Below are 16359 nucleotides of genomic sequence, written 5' to 3'. Positions count from 1 at the left end.
GGCAGCTGCCCATGTGTGGCACGAGGCGACTCAACACCTGGTTCTACGATTGGGCCTTTAGTCTGCTGCAAGCAGAGGGGCGATGATTGCTGCCGTGCGATTCAAATCGAGTGATTTGACGACGACGAAGTCCGCAAGCTCACCAACTGATGTCGTTGCTGTAGGGCACGTGAAGCACACGCGTGTCACGGAACACCTGCATCCACAGCGAGCGCAGCTCCTGCGGCAGGTCGGCCCGAGTCAGGAGGTCGAGGTTGGAGTCCCGGTCCACGACGGACAGCAGCTGAGCCAGCAATGGGGTGACCACGGCCTGCAGGCGGCGCCACAGGGTGTGCCTGCGCACAAACAACGACGGCACAAAATGGCGGTTTAGTTTCAGTTTAATTTATTTGGAATAACCCTGTGAGCCATTCGGGTCTTGATTCGGGTGCAACTGCAACAAATAATAAAATTACAAGATACATTTTTACATTTACTGGACGCAAATTTAAACATTCCCTACAAAAACAATAAAATATTCCAGAAAAAGCACCAATTGTTTATGCTGCGTACAAAAATGTGCAAATAAAATCACATTTTGATGTTTTATCACAATAACAATCATAATACAATTTAGATTAAAATGTTTAGTCTAACTCTAAACTATATAAAAAAAATCGGGATAAACTTAACCTTTCTAGAAATTACTAAAATAATGCTATAAAAACAATGTAACGGTGACCATAAGAAATTTGATTGAAAGTTAACAATAGCGACATACATAACATATATTACTAAACCTAGCGTCCTTTACTAGCTGCATGAGTCAATACATAATAGCAGGAGTAACAATAGTAGTAGCAGCACACTAAAATCAAAATACATGATCATTTCTCGCATTGGTCACATATAGCTATATATTTGATTTCAGGCCACTGGATAGCAGTGGCAGCTACGGTTGTACAACTCCTCTAGAGCAGTTTTGAGTGGTGGTAGTTAGGTAGTGATCCAGGCTGGGACAGACCCGATTGCATCGGGTTGACTTACCGTGCCTGGCTAGGTGTAGGTCACCACAGATAGGGCAAGGTGCTACCGGTTGACTGACTTGGATGACCTGCAGATGCACCACCCGTGTCAGCCTGCTACGTTCTAGCCGCCCCCGTAAGTAGAGATAAGCACATGGATAACGATACACGGACAAAGATCCCCTGGATGGATTTTACAGACTGTTGGGGCAAGTGCTGTTAGCAAGCACCTATGAAGGCTGGCACGGCACGAGCGGGTGGGTGGCCAGCACCACGCCCGACTGCCTTTGCTTACAGACCGCACCAGGTACTCATTTGAGGATGAGTCGACCTAAGGGAGACCCATGATCGGTTCAGATGATCGTCGCTGGTGTTGGCCGTGAGCGGGAATCGAACTCGGGCCGCCGGGTTCGTAGCGCAACATAGCGCTAACCACTGTGCCACCGCTCCCCATAATGCACACACACACACAGACCAACACACGGTCTGTATGCAGCAACAGCAGTGAATGACAGGTGCGATGCACTTTCACTGATGATGTGGATGGCGATGATGATGATGACGGTAACCCTGAATGGTGATCATAACGATCGTAACGATGACGCTGCTGCTAATGGGAACAATGGCGGTGATGACGACGATTATGACGACGTTGATGAAGCTGTCGAAAACGACGACGATGATGATGATGACGACGATGTTGGTGACGCTGACGATTATGATGATGGTGACGATGACGACGACGATGTTGATGAAGCTGATGATCACGATGGCGACGATGATGACGATGTTGATGAAGCTGATGATGATGATGACGACGATGACAACCACGGCGTTGGTGAAGCTGATGATCACGATGACAACGATGATGACGACGACCACGACGTTGGTGAATCTGACGATCACGATGATGACGATAATGTTGATGACGCTGACGATGATGACGATGAAGTTGGTGAAGCTGACGATCACGATGACGGCAATGCTGATGGTGGACAGCGGACGTGTGGCTACCGAAAGGAGCCGCCCTCCTGGATGGCCTTCACTTTGCAGGCCTCTTTCAGCATCCAGTCACGCGGCGCATCCGTGTCCTCGTCCCTCCTCCTCATCAGACGAAGAATCTGCCTCATCAGCTCCTCCGAAAATTCCCCTACGGAGAGTGACAACGCGGTGCACTGTGAGAGCCGTCGCTGCACGCGCAATGCATTATGGGAGCCGCACAACCACCACCAGACACGCGGTTCATTGTGAGAGCCACACACCACCAGCTTGTGACCCGACACGTGGTGCATTGTGGGAGCCACACACCACCAGCTTGTGATCAGACACGCGGTGCATTGTGGGAGCCACACACCACCAGCTTGTGAACAGACACGCGGTGCATTGTGGGAGCCACACACCACCAGCTTGTGAACATACACGCGGTGCATTGTGGGAGCCACACACTACCTGCTTGTGAACAGATACGCAGTGCATTGTGGGAGCCACACACCACCAGCTTGTGACCACACATGTGGTGCATTGTGGGTGGCAGGGTGGCACAGTGGCTGAAGCTCGTGCCTCACAGCGACAAGGGGCCCTTCTGTGCTCGACTCCCCGGATCGGGCGCTCCTCTCTGTGTATGGAGCTCTTAGTGTTCACCCTGCCTCCTCCTCCGGGTTCCCCCGCTGCTTCTCAACGTGGATCCGGAGAAGCTTGGCCGAACGCCGCCCCAATGCTGAGGCAATTCCCTGCGCATCCCCCGGCGGGTTCGATTCGCTGCCGTTTTCTGCCCCAACCACACAATTGGAACACGCGTTGGCCCAAAGACCGCATCGCCCAGGCGGAGAAATGCCACTCAAAGTACCCAGTTAGGGTCGCACGGCACCAGCAACATCACTGCCGCCTCCTCCCCCGCCTTGTACCGCGGGCACGTGAGCCGTTCATATTTGGCGAAGCTCTCATGACAAGAGCAAATCGAGTGATCCTGACTACTGTCATTTAATCGTGGTAGTAATAGTAATAACTTCAACTTGTAACCCATCGCTATCGCAGTATTCGCTCCATGATCTCACGGAGATAGAGGACGACTCATAGAGATGGGCTCACCGTGTGTCTCGAGCAGCTGCAGCAGCAAGTGGACACGCCGCGTGGATCGGGTGGAGAGCGCGGGGGGGTCCCGCAGCGAGCTGCACGCCGCCTGCACGCAGCTCGCCACCAGGCGGCGGGCGCTGCCCGCGGACGTCTGTTGGTGCACAGACATAGATGCCGATCCAGCCCCCGCACCACCACCCCCCACCACCCCCACCACCGAACCCCCCACCACCGAACCCCCCCACACCCCAACACCCCCACCACCGAACCCGCGTGAGAACCAAGCGTAGTGACAGCAGCGGTAGCAGTGACATGGCGCAGCAGTAAAATCATGTAGGTAGTTATCACTGAAGGCCTAGGAAACAGAAGTGGCTCAGGCCTACAAGAAACTTAATCCGGCCCTGTCGCGATCCCACAGAGCCGAGACGGCGAATTTAGAACCGATGACACAATTGGTATCAAAGCTGCCGGGCCTTGCTCCATACCAGCCAAGGTGTTCGGCTGGGCACACTCCGCAGGTAACCTCTCCGCTCCTCCTCCGGCTCCTCCCCCTCTGTGCTTTCTGTTGGGAGGGGGAGGGGCGAATAAGACAAAGGGCCCCCCAGGATAGCCTTGAACAGACGGTGGGGGCAAGTGCTGTTCGCGATGGGTACCGGTTGATGCACCACCTGTGCCCCCTACTGTGCCAACTTGCTGTGCTTTAGCCAACCGGCACGTTGTTGTGAGCGTCGCTCCTCCGCCCTCTGTTGTTGTTGGAGGGCGACTGCCTCTCACTGCCCAGTAACGTCCTTCACGAGCCTCCTCCACTGAGGCCGATCTTGACACCGCTGGTACCAGTCATCAGCAAGTCCACTCAGCTCCACGTCCTCCTGTACCACATCACTCCATCTCTTCTCTAGCCCGTGCCGAGCCTGTTTAGCCCCCTTTATCCGGCCAAACAAAAGCTGTTTAGGCATGCGGTGGCTGGGCATGCGGGCTACATGACCCAGCCAAAGCAGCCTTGCCTGCCGGAGGAGCTCACTCATGGGACTTTGCCTGCATGCCCAGCACACGCACACACAATTAACCTTCCGGCTGTCTCAACGATTGGACCAATCGCAAGGATGGAGAAATGAAAGACACCCCTTTCGTAACGGTGGAATCATCGGCATCCACCGATTGGTGTTTGATTCCTCGAGCTCACGGCACTCGCAGCGCACCGAACTGTGCTGTGTGCATGCCGGGTTGTGATTTAGCGGGGCGATTTGGAGCACCGTCGGCCACCCCGGTTAATACCGCGGTGTCCGTAGGAGACTGGGACTGCCTCTCATACATGTGGACCGATTATATGGACGGCAAGGATGACGATGGGGGACGTGTTGTTGTGTTGCTTGCTGTGATCAGCCGTTCCTTTTGGACTCTCGTCTGGCGAGCACCTGAACGCGTGACCCCGCAGCAGCGCGCGAACACCTCGCTGAGAGAGAGGCCCCACATGGAGACGACGTCACCGAGCAGGTCCTCGGAGCTGCGCAGGTCGTCGATGTGGACAGAGATCCACTGGCCTGAGGGGTCACGCGCGCGGGGGCGGGCGTGAAGCAACGACACGACGGACGTCGACACGATCAACATCAACATCACAAATATCAACCATCATCACGATGAACATCAACATGATGAACATCAACACGACGAACATCAACATCACAAATATCCACAATTAACATGATGAACATCAACCATCAACATGATGAACATCAACATGACGAATATCAACATGACAAACATCAAATGATGAACAACAACATGATCAAAATCACAGCATGATGATTATCACAATATCAATGTCCCATCACTGTATATGTTCATTGTGTGGTGCTGTCCTTCCATAACAAATATTAAGGGTTACTGCTCATGGTGCTGGTGTTCCACAACCAGCACCGCCACCTACACCACCACCGCCATCAACTCCACCACTATCTCCACCATCACCACCACTGCCGCCACCATCACCACCTCCACCATCACTACCACCGCCTTCAACACCACCACATCCATCTCCACCACCACCACCACTGCCATCAACACCACCACCAGCTGTACCACCACCAGGACCACCGCCATCTCCACCACTGTGACTCACCCCCGTGGAAGCCCACGTATTCGGAGGAGGTGGTGGTGGCCACGCGCGGCAACTTGGTGATGAAGATGACGTGGACACGCGATCGTGCCGCGCCAGCCCGGCTCCTCTCGTTCATGGCGCAGTACCTGCGGTGGCACGCACGGCACACGGCACACACGCACATGGCGCACATGGCAGACCGGTGATGTAGATGACGGTGGACGTGCGACTGCGCCGTGCAATTAAGATCGGACGGTGGCGGAATCACCGATCTTGCTGCTGTGAGCCAATCAAATAAAAGGGGGAAGAGTCACGTGTTTTCATTTCAGTTTTTGAGTTTCATTGATTAGGTGTAGCCCTGTGAGTTATTCGGCTCTTGAATCGGGTGCAACCGCAACAAACAAAAATATGAACAAGAAAACATCTTAAAGTGACTATGCGCAAACAGAAAAATCCAAGAAAGCATTAGGAGAGAAGCATGGGAGGTGGGGGGAAAGGAGGGAGAGGGGGGTAGAGGGGAGGGGGGTAGAGGGGTAGAGGGGAGCGGTAGAGGGGAAGGGGGGATCGAGCGTGCTCACTTGGCGCATGCCACCAGGTTGGGTCCGTGGCTGAAATCCTCGAAGTCCGACTGGATCAGCAGAAGGCATCGCCGGTCGCCGGGCGCCGAGAACACCTCGCTGCAGACAGGGACGGCCGTCAGCCGACATCGCAAACTCTCAGCGCGAGTCCAGCGGATCGCGGACTGTTGGGGCGACTGCCGCCAGGTAGCGAATAGCGGCGACTGTGAAGGCCGGCATGGCGCACGAAGGGGGCGGGTGGCCAGCGACACGCCCGGCCGCCTTTGTCTACCCAGTGGCGATGTTTGCACGCCGCACCAGCTGCTCATTTGAGGCTTTAGGGGAGTCCCAGGAACCGGGTCATATAACCGCCACTGGGTTGATAGCGCAGCACTCTATCAGTGGCACCACCACTACCCAGCCTACCACCATCACCACCACTACCCAGCCTACCACCATCACCACCACTCCCCAGACTACCACCATCACCACCACTCCCCAGACTACCACCATCACCACCACTACCCAGACTACCACCATCACCACCACTACCGCTCCCCAGACTACCACCATCACCATCACCACCCAGACACACAGACTACCACCATCACCACCACCACCCAGACTACCACCATCACCACCACTACCACTCCCCAGACTACCACCATCACCACCACTACCCAGCCTACCACCATCACCACCGCTCCCCAGACTACCACCATCACCACCGCTCCCCAGACTACCACCATCACCACCACCACCACTACCCAGACTACCACCATCACCATCACTACCACTACCCAGACTACCACCATCACCACCACTCCCCAGACTACCACCATCACCATCACCACCACTACCGCTCTCCAGACTACCACCATCACCATCACCACCGCTCCCCAGACTACCACCATCACCACCACTACCACTACCCAGACTACCACCATCACCATCACCACCGCTCCCCAGACTACCACCATCACCACCACTACCGCTCCCCTTGACTACCACCATCACCACCATTACTGCTCTCCCAGACTACCACCATCACCACTGCTACAGCTCCTCTTGACTACCACCATCACCACCACTACCGCTCCCCAGACTACCACCATCACCACCACTACCCAGACTACCACCATCACCATCACCACCACTACCCAGACTACCACCATCACCACCGCTACAGCTCCCCTTGACTACCACCATCACCACCACTACCGCTCCCCAGACTACCACCATCACCACCACTACCGCTACCCAGACTACCACCATCACCACCACTACCGCTCCCCAGACTACCACCATCACCACCACTACCACTCCCCAGACTACCACCATCACCACCGCTACAGCTCCCCAGACTACCACCATCACCACCACTACCCAGACTACCACAATCACCACCACTACCACTCCCCAGACTACCACCATCACCACCATTACCACTCCCCAGACTACCACCATCACCACCACTACCGCTCCCCAGACTACCACCATCACCACCATTACCGCTTCCCAGACTACCCCCATCACCATCACTACCGCTCCCCAGACTACCACCATCACCACCGCTCCCCAGACTACCACCATCACTACCGCTCCCCAGACTACCACCATCACCACCACTACCGCTCCCCAGACTACCACCATCACCACCACTACCACTACCCAGACTACCACCATCACCACCGCTCCCCAGACTACCACCGTCACCGCCACTACCGCTCCCCTTGACTATCACCATCACCACCATTACCGCTCTCCTAGACTACCACCATCACCACCGCTCCCCAGACTACCACCATCACCACCACTACCGCCCCCCAGACTACCACCATCACCACCGCTCCCCAGACTACCACCATCACCACCGCTCCCCAGACAACCACCATAACCACCGCTACCGCTCCCCAGACTACCACCATCACCACCACTACCACTACCCAGACTACTACCATCACCACCACTACCGCTCCCCAAACTACCACCATCACCACCACTACCACTACCCAGACTACCACCATCACCACCGCTCCCCAGACTACCACCATCACCACCGCTCCCCAGACTACCACCATCACCACCGCTCCCCAGACTACCACCATCACTACCGCTCCCCAGACTACCACCATCACCACCACTACCGCTCCCCAGACTACCACCATCACCACCACTATCACTACCCAGACTACCACCATCACCACCGCTCCCCAGACTACCACCGTCACCGCCACTACTGCTACCCTTGACTATCACCATCACCACCATTACCGCTCTCCTAGACTACCACCATCACCACCGCTCCCCAGACTACCACCATCACCACCACTACCGCCCCCCAGACTACCACCATCACCACCGCTCCCCAGACTACCACCATCACCACCGCTCCCCCTCCCCAGACTACCACCGTCACCGCCACGGCCGTCGCTCACCGGACGCGCTTGCTGAAGGCGTGCTCCGTGTCGATCTGCTGCAGGGCCAGCAGGACGAAGTCTGCGGGCGGATCGCTCACGGCCTTGGCGATGACCGCGGCGTCCGTGGCGGTCAGCAGCCGGGCGTGTGTAGTCACCTGGTGGGGGGGTCGGATGGGGGGGAGGTGTTGATAGGGAGCTGATGATATGAGGTCCACGTTGTTGGGAAGCCAACCAGTGGATGTTCTGTCGCCAGACTTCGTTCACCCCCTACTACGATGTCACCGGTTGACGCTGCAACCGCCGCTGCGCATTGGTTGCTCCTCGCTCTTATATAGAGAGAGGGGGCGACTCAGTGAGAGGGGGGGCGGCGACTCAGAGAGAGAGAGAAAGGGGGTGACTCAGAGGAGCAAGGAGGAGGGACCACAGACGAGGAGCAACCAACAATTCCCCGAGCTCTGCGGTCCTCCATATAGTCAGCTGTTATCGCGCAATGAATGAGTGTCCATACATGCGGGAGGAAACCGGAGCGACCTAAAATAAAAAATAAAAAATTATAAAATAAGATTTTTTTTAGAACAAAATGATAAATAAACCTATAAAGGAAAATTTAAAATTAAATAATGAAACGGCAAATTGGTAAAATAATGAAATAATACAAGCTATATTATTAAGCTAAAGAATAATAAAATAATAAACATAATAATACAATTATAACGAATGAAATAATAAATAACGAGGTGGTGGAATTCATATAATAAAATAAGCAAACGGTAAAATAAATAATTAAAAGGGACATATTTGAGCAATAAAATAAATAATAAAACGGACAATAAATAATACGTAATGTTTATGAACATGTAGTAGATCATAAATAATAGTAAAATAATAACGTTAAATAATCCAGGGCACGGCTCCTCAAGCTTTACCAACATTTGTGCGATCTGTCAACGCTCTCTCCCGCAGTGCTGGATTTTGCTTGAACCTCTCCTGTCGTGTTTCTGTATTGTGTTTGTTGTTCATAAGAGGGTTTTTTTTGGGTTAGATCGCGTAAATATGAATGTGTCGTTAATCCCGCCACAGCACACCGGTGTGGCTGTAATAGTGTAGTGGCATAGAATAGTGATGTAGCAGCATAGCGCTGGCTGCTGGCAGGGAAGGGGATCTGCGGCTTACGGCAGCCCTGACGTCAGAGAGTCACGTGATACACCAGAGGGGGATCGAGGGGAAAGGACACAGAAGGGGCACACCAGGAACCTGCTGGTAGGTTCGAGAAAGGGGGGTTGGCCGGGGTTAGAGTCACCATCATCATCGTCGTTATCGTCGTTATCATCGTCGTTGTCATTGACATCGTCATTGACATCGTCATTGACATCGTCATTGACATCGTCGTCGTCATCGACATCGTCATCATCGTCATCATCTCTTCTACCCCCCCCTGCTCCACAGCTCTTACCACCAACCTCGCTCAAACCGAGCCGCGCCATCCCTCACTCTGCTACTTCACACGACTCTCATGGTGCCGCTCGTCACTTTTCACCGCTCCCCAGAACCCCCCCACCCCTGCACCCCCAGCCCCCCCCCCCACCCCAATGAGCGGCTGCTCTGAAAGCAAACACCGGGAGAGCGAGGCACTGGCGCGTGGCGGGTTACCTCCACCAGCAGGCCGTCGCTCGCCAACTCCAGCTGCTGCCGTACGAACTCCTGCAGGGAGCCGTGCCGCTGGTGCACGAAGTACTTCTGCCAGATCTCCGCCGCGGCGGCTGACAGGCCGCTGTGCCGCAGCCTCACGACGGCGTCCGGTGCCGCGCACCTCAGCAGCGTCTCCTGGGCCTCCGCGAGCGGCCCGTCGAGGCCCTCCTGAACATCCGGCGCCATGCGGCTCGCAACCTGCAGGGCCACCGCGGCGCAGGCGTCTGAGTGGTAGCCGACGATGACGGCGGCGATTCGGGGCCTTCCCCCACCGCCGGCCCTCCCATCCTCCCCCTCCTCGTCGTCCGGCCACCGGCCCCCGCTCGTTTGGTCCCCGACCATCTCCGCGAAGCTCCGGAGCCAGCGCTGGAGCGCCTCCGCCAGCCGACGCTGTCCTTCGCGCAGCACGACGCCCATGTCCAAGAAGTGCTTCTCCAGGCGGTTGACGAGCGGGACGGGGAAGTGGCGGTGGACGACGCGTGACTCCTCGATGACGACGAGGCGGAATCGCCGATGCACGCGGCACTTGACGCGGTGTGTGCCCAGCCCCAGGTCTACATACCGCTGCCCACCCAGGTGAACGTAGTACTGGTTGAGCGCGTCGTAGAGGCTCTCGTAGAGGCCCTGTAGGTTGAGCAGCACCACCATCCTGCCGGCCTCCATGCACACCTTAATGCGGTTGATGGTGCGGCACACCTGCGTGTACTCCTGGTCCCGGGGGAAGCTCGAGCCGAAGATGATCTCGGCACCATCCGCCAGGCCCAGGGAGGCGTCCTGCTGCAGGATGGAGAGCGCTGAGTAGTTCTGCGTGAGAAGGAGGAGGTACCGGCACTCGGTCTCGTCAGCGCCGGAGGCGATGTTCTCCCTGACGAGGCTCAGCGCATCGTGGCAGCCCTGGTCTGCCACGCCAAAGATCGCCAGCGGCTCGACGTCCGAACTGCCGCCAAAGTTTCTCAGGACGGCCCGCCGCAGCTCCGGCACCGTCGGCGCGGAGCCGGACCTCTGGCAGGTGCCGAACAGCATCTTGACGAGGCTGTAGAAGTCCCGGAGGCCGAAGAAGCCCCTCTTCTGCCGCTCGCACACCCTCAGGTAGCCGTCGGCCAGCGTCGAGAAGAGGCCTTCGAGCGCGGACAGGACGAGGCGATCCGACGAGCAGATCCCCCTCGCGGTCGCCACCAGCTCGGCCTTGTCCGAGCTCCCCCTGGCGACAAAAATCCCGCGGTTCATCTTGGCCGGGTCCAGGGCCCAGTTCGAAATGCCCACGAAGCCAACCTTCTGGTGGGGCTTTGGGTCGTCGTCTACGGAGCCGTCCTCCAGCAGCGGGTGCAGTGCTTTGAGCGGCATCTTTGGCGAGTCCTCGGCCAGGCCCACCTCGTCGAGGACGACGACCGACACGAACTCCTCTAGGTTCTTGCCCTCTTGGAAGCGGGCGCACTGCCTGAACGTGCCGACGATGCCCTCCGAGGTGGAGTGCGGGCTGCACTGGAAGGACACGGCGTGGATCTGCTTGAAGCGCCTGTAGAATTCCGTGGGCGCGACAAGCCCCTGCATGGCATGCGACACCACCGCCTTGGCAAGCGACTTGGAGCTGCCCGGCTTGCCGACGAGGAATAGCGGGATCCTCAGCTCGGCACACACCACCATCATGAAGACGTTCTCCCGGAGCGCGGCGTTCCTGGCGATGGTCTCGCCCAGCTCCAGGTTCCCCAGGAACAGCTCCTGGCAGGCGGTGATCTCCGCGAGCACCCGGTCGGGGTTGTCAAACGGTGCCGGCAGCTCCTCGCAAACGCTCCTCCTGTAGCCCTCGCGATCCCGCATCGAGCAGTGGTAGCAGACGCCGACGGCCACGACGAGAGCCCTCGTGACGGCGTCCAGAGCGGCGCGACCGCCCGGCGAGACCACGCAACTCGCGAAGAGCGCCTCCATCCGGGCATAGAGCCAGAGGAAGACGACGATGCACCGCTCGGCGTCGCGCAGGCTCGCGAAACCGCACTCGTCGCGCCGGCTCCGCACGTGGCACTGTGAGGCGGCCAGTGCATGAGCGACTAGAGCCGCGCCGCCCACAGGGACGCCGTGCGGTGCGAGGGCCCGCTCGACGATCTGGCCAATGTACCGCCCTTCGACGTCATCGCTCAGTCGCCCGAAGTCCCACACGAGCGGCATGAGCGAGGGCGGGAGAGGGTGCACGCGGTACACCAGGTGGCGCAGAGGGATCCCACCAAGCCTCTCCGCCGTTTGTGATGCCGCCATCCGGTAGCCCAGCCCGGATGATTCCAGCTGCCGGATCTTGGCCTCTGAGTGCATCCGGTACGGGTTGCAGGCCGCGACTATCTTGAGGCCGCAGTTGGCGTCGAACGGCTCGCCGTCGACTGTGCCGTCGCACAGGGCCTCCTTGATGGCGTGGATCGCCTCCGTAGTGTTGGCCTCATCGAAGAACAACACCGTGTCCAGCCCAAACCTCACCTTGTTGAGCCGGGCCGCGACCTCCGCCTCCCGGATCTTGGCCTGGACGTCAGCGATGGTCGTGCCGCCGTGCACCTTTAGTAGCTTCACGTTGTCGGCCTGCAGGCGGCCCCTCTGCAGGCCGCACAGGTACTTGACGAGCCTCGTCTTGCCGCAGCCCGTCTCGCCCATGACGACGACGGGGATGCCGCAGCGGAGGCGCATGTGGATGGCGAGCATCTTCAGGACGTTGTCCATCGTCAGCTCGTAGGTGGCATCAGGGTCTGAGGGCTGCGCGATCCCCAGCACCGTGCAGAGCGTCTCGACTTTGGCGTCCCGCGGCAGCGCGTCGAAGTTCACGTTGAAGTCGACGCCCTGCGCATTGAGGCTCCATTGGAGTTCGACGCCGATGGCGTCCGGCTTAAGGACGTCCCTCGTGCGAGGGTCAACCGCGTCGACGCCCCTCCGCGGGTTCAGCTGCAGGTGGAACCCGAGGAACGTCAGAGAGTGGCCGTCTGCGTTGAAGAAGACGTAGGGGTGCGGCCGGCTCTCCCACGCCTTGCGGATCTGGAAGGGCGCGAGGTCTTCTTCGCCCACGCGCCGCCGGAGCGCCTGGGGGCTCTCGTCGGAGACATCGAGGGAGGGCGTCGCGAAGTCCCGCGCCATGAGGACCACGAACTCGACGACGAAGCGCCGGAACCCGGGCAGCACGTCGCCGACGTGCAGCCGGTCACAGAACGCCGACCGCTCGCAGTCGAGCAGCTGCACGTTGAGAAACCTCAAAAAGTTGCTCAGCTCTGCCCAGGAGGGGTCAGCGACCCCGCAGTACGCCAGCACGGTGCGCAGCCACAGCGCCGGAGTTCCCTCCGCCGGGCCCGGCTTGTAGCTGAAGCTGTCGAGGTCTTGCTGCAGGCGAAGTCTCTCCAGGTACTGAAAGGGTCGCTGGTACCGCTCGCTGACGAAGAGGAGGTGGTCCATGAGCTGGCCCTGGGCCTGTCCTTGGGCCTGTCCCTGGGCCTGGGTCGACGCCTGCCGGTCGAGACACTCCCTGGGCGAGTGGCACCGCACTCCCGGGAACAGGTCCAGCAGACGCACACCGCGAGGAGCCTGACAAACGCAGACAGGCCCACTGATCATGGTGATGACGATGATGATTATTACGATGATTCATTCAATTAAAAGTAAACTATTCTTTCTTAGCTGTTTTCTTTTTTTGGATATTACATGGCTTCTCACCGAAGTGGGCTTACCATCATCACATGGAGATTTAGAGAAGATCAACATAATTTAAAACACGTGACTTTGTTGATTCTAAATGTGGAGGGGAAAAACCGGAGAACCCGGAAAAAATCCCCGTGACCACGAGGGTGAAAGAGAGAGACCCACGACCTCCTGCATACCAGGCAAGGCAGTTAACATCACATCATGATGTTCTAGGATAGGGTGGGGCAGAAGGGCGGCATAAGGGGAAATGGTCTCACAAGTGGCCTGTGGATGAGAGAAAATGACCCCCCCACTTTGGAAATCTTTCCCATGAACCACGGTGGCGAGATGTTAACTCGGTACTGCTGCTCGTGTGACTGATGCTGCTGCGGCAAGTGCTGAGAGTCCCTCTGCTGAAGATGCTGATGCCGCTTTTGCTGCTCATTTTGTACTATCGTGTCATTTATTGATTTTTCGGTACTGTTGCTCGTGTGACTGATGCCGCTGTTACTGCTGATAGTGCCTCTGCTGAAAATGTTGTATTATAGTATTTTTTAAAAGGTGTATTTATCGGTGCTGCTGCTTCGTGTGACTGATGCTGCTGATACTACTGCTGATAGTGCCTCTGCTGATGCTGCAGATTATTTAATATAATAGTTTTTTAACGTATTTATTTTTTATGTATTTATCGGTGCGGCTGCTGATGCCACCGCAAGTGCCCGACAGTGGCTCTGCTGACAACGCTGACGACGCTGACGACAGGGACGATGGTGACGATGGTGACGATGGTGACACGTGGCTTTCTCACCCTGCATGAGTCCGAGCTGGCGCCACCCACCTCCTCCTCCCTCTCTCCCCCCTCCCCCTGCGTGATCTCGACGACATAGAGGTGAGAGGCGCTGCAGCGCCACACGGCACCGCCAGCACCACTCAGACACCGCAGCGCCAGCAGGCGGAAGAGAAAGGCGCTGAGACCCGAGCACACCTGTTTGGCATCGGGGGGGGGGGGGGGCAGGCAAAGGAGGAACCCCAGATTTCACATTATTATATTATCAGCTTAACACGTGCGTAGTAGTCTTTCGCAACCACACGATCGACAGGAGGCACAAGAACAACGGGCTCACATAACGCGCATGCATAATGAACATTGATTACCAAATGATCCATAGTCATTAACATTCATTCATTAATCTCCCCCCCCCCCACCATTGCTCAAGAAGTTCTCACGAGTGACGTCATCACATCTATGCCCCTATTTAAGGAACGAAACAGGAGGATTTCTTCACAAATCTGTCTGTCCGCCTGATGAAGCTGGTTGCAATTACTGGTGAAACGTCGCACTCAAATTGTAAATGTTGTGGATTTGCTGTCCAGCACACAACCAGTGTGGCTGTACTAGTAACAAATTGGCACGTTCTGTTTATGTGACAAACCTTACTCATTGTCTGTGTCGGGTGGTGGCGGGTTTACTGACATTAACATTTTTACGCGATCTAACCCAAAACACCCGTATGATAGATAATATTGGTCAGGAAAGCCTGCTACGTGTTATACCAATATTATTCACACTAACGTTTTTTAGATTGGTGTTAGATCACGAAAATATCTACAACGTGTAATGACTGAGGCAACAGACCGCTTACCTGACATCAGTGTACGTGCGGACAGTAGGCCTCGGCAAGGTAAGGTAAAAGTTAAAAGGTAAAAACAACGAGCCTACCTTTACCCTACCTTTTACCTTACCTCAATACAATCACTCTACCCTTACCTTTTACCCTTTAGCAGGTAAGGTACAAGGTAAAAGGTAAAAAGCAACGAGCCTACCTTTACCCTACCTTTTACCCTTACCCCATACAAATGACCCGATTACAGGGTAATTACTGGGGTACTACTGCACGTGAACAAGGTTTATAACGGTAAATGCTAGGTAGAGCGCTTTATGCATATGTAATATTGTAAATTACGGCGGGAGACCACTTGACGGGTAGCACACTTTATTAACACTTTCTTTAGCCACAATAACACGTGTGGCCAACTACAGCCTACGCTACGCGTTCCACCCGGCTACACACCCACGGGCTCTCCAGCCCCGTAGCTTCCAGGGGAACTCACAGACCCACCCCGGCTGGGGCATGGGTCACGACCACTGGGTCCCGCAGCCCGGCCCTCACAAGGACGTCCGGCCGCGGGTCCCAAGATCCCGCCTCTGAGCCACACAGGGTCCCGGCCCTTACAAGGGCAGCGGGGCTAGGGGTCTCAGGGCCCTGTCTCTTCCTCCTCCATCTTCTGTCTTCACTGGTTACCAACTCCCCGAGCGCCCGCGCGCATCGCCTTTCATAGTCCTCCGCTCCTGAGGGGGCGGAGCCTATGTGGACCGCGATGTGAGCACCCACTCTAGTTGACCAATCACCACGCGCTGCCACACGATCCCTTACTGCCAGCGCGTATCACCAATACATAGCCAATCACCACGCGCTGCCACACGATCCCTACTGCCAGCGCGTATCACCACTACACATATAGAATACTCTAGATTATTCCAATTTTACAAGCTGTATTTTAACTCACTCTGTCTGTTGTTGTTGTCGTTATTGTTGTTGTTGTATCCTCAAATCTTGAAACTCAATTTTTACCCACTTCCTAATGTGGTATCGACTGCAAACTTGGTATACTTAGGTCATACTGATGACAATACTATATTCTATCATAAAAAATCGATATATTTGTAAACAATCTTTTTTACGTGTTATGTTTCGGCTTGGGTCGAATTGTCCACGCTCAACTGACGTTGGCTGTAAATCACCACGGTCCCTTACGTTGTGGCAAGCTTCGGGGCCACTTCCTGGAGTCGTGGATTTCATCCATTACGAGTA

General features: G+C 56.1%; 1 protein-coding gene across 1 annotated transcript in view; it reads right to left on the bottom strand.

The window, feature by feature from the left end:
- LOC133357228 (E3 ubiquitin-protein ligase RNF213-like) overlaps positions 1–16359 on the bottom strand; it is an 86873-nt gene that overhangs the window by 47988 nt on the left and 22526 nt on the right. Inside the window, exons 10-20 of the mRNA XM_061575057.1 lie at positions 14295–14471; positions 9803–13390; positions 9326–9332; positions 8171–8348; positions 5754–5852; positions 5197–5321; positions 4493–4618; positions 3563–3639; positions 3093–3228; positions 2019–2154; positions 144–335 (exon numbers count right to left, since the gene is read on the bottom strand). Of these exons, the coding sequence (XP_061431041.1) occupies positions 144–335; positions 2019–2154; positions 3093–3228; positions 3563–3639; positions 4493–4618; positions 5197–5321; positions 5754–5852; positions 8171–8348; positions 9326–9332; positions 9803–13390; positions 14295–14471 (4841 nt within the window). The remainder of the gene's footprint in view (positions 1–143; positions 336–2018; positions 2155–3092; positions 3229–3562; positions 3640–4492; positions 4619–5196; positions 5322–5753; positions 5853–8170; positions 8349–9325; positions 9333–9802; positions 13391–14294; positions 14472–16359) is intronic.

The sequence above is a fragment of the Lethenteron reissneri genome, chromosome 57 (assembly GCF_015708825.2).
Source record: "Lethenteron reissneri isolate LAM-NWPU_2019-01 chromosome 57, ASM1570882v1, whole genome shotgun sequence".
NCBI lineage: Eukaryota > Metazoa > Chordata > Hyperoartia > Petromyzontiformes > Petromyzontidae > Lethenteron > Lethenteron reissneri.
The sequence above is the reverse complement of the archived record's forward strand: the minus strand, read 5'-3'. Positions and strand labels throughout refer to the sequence as shown.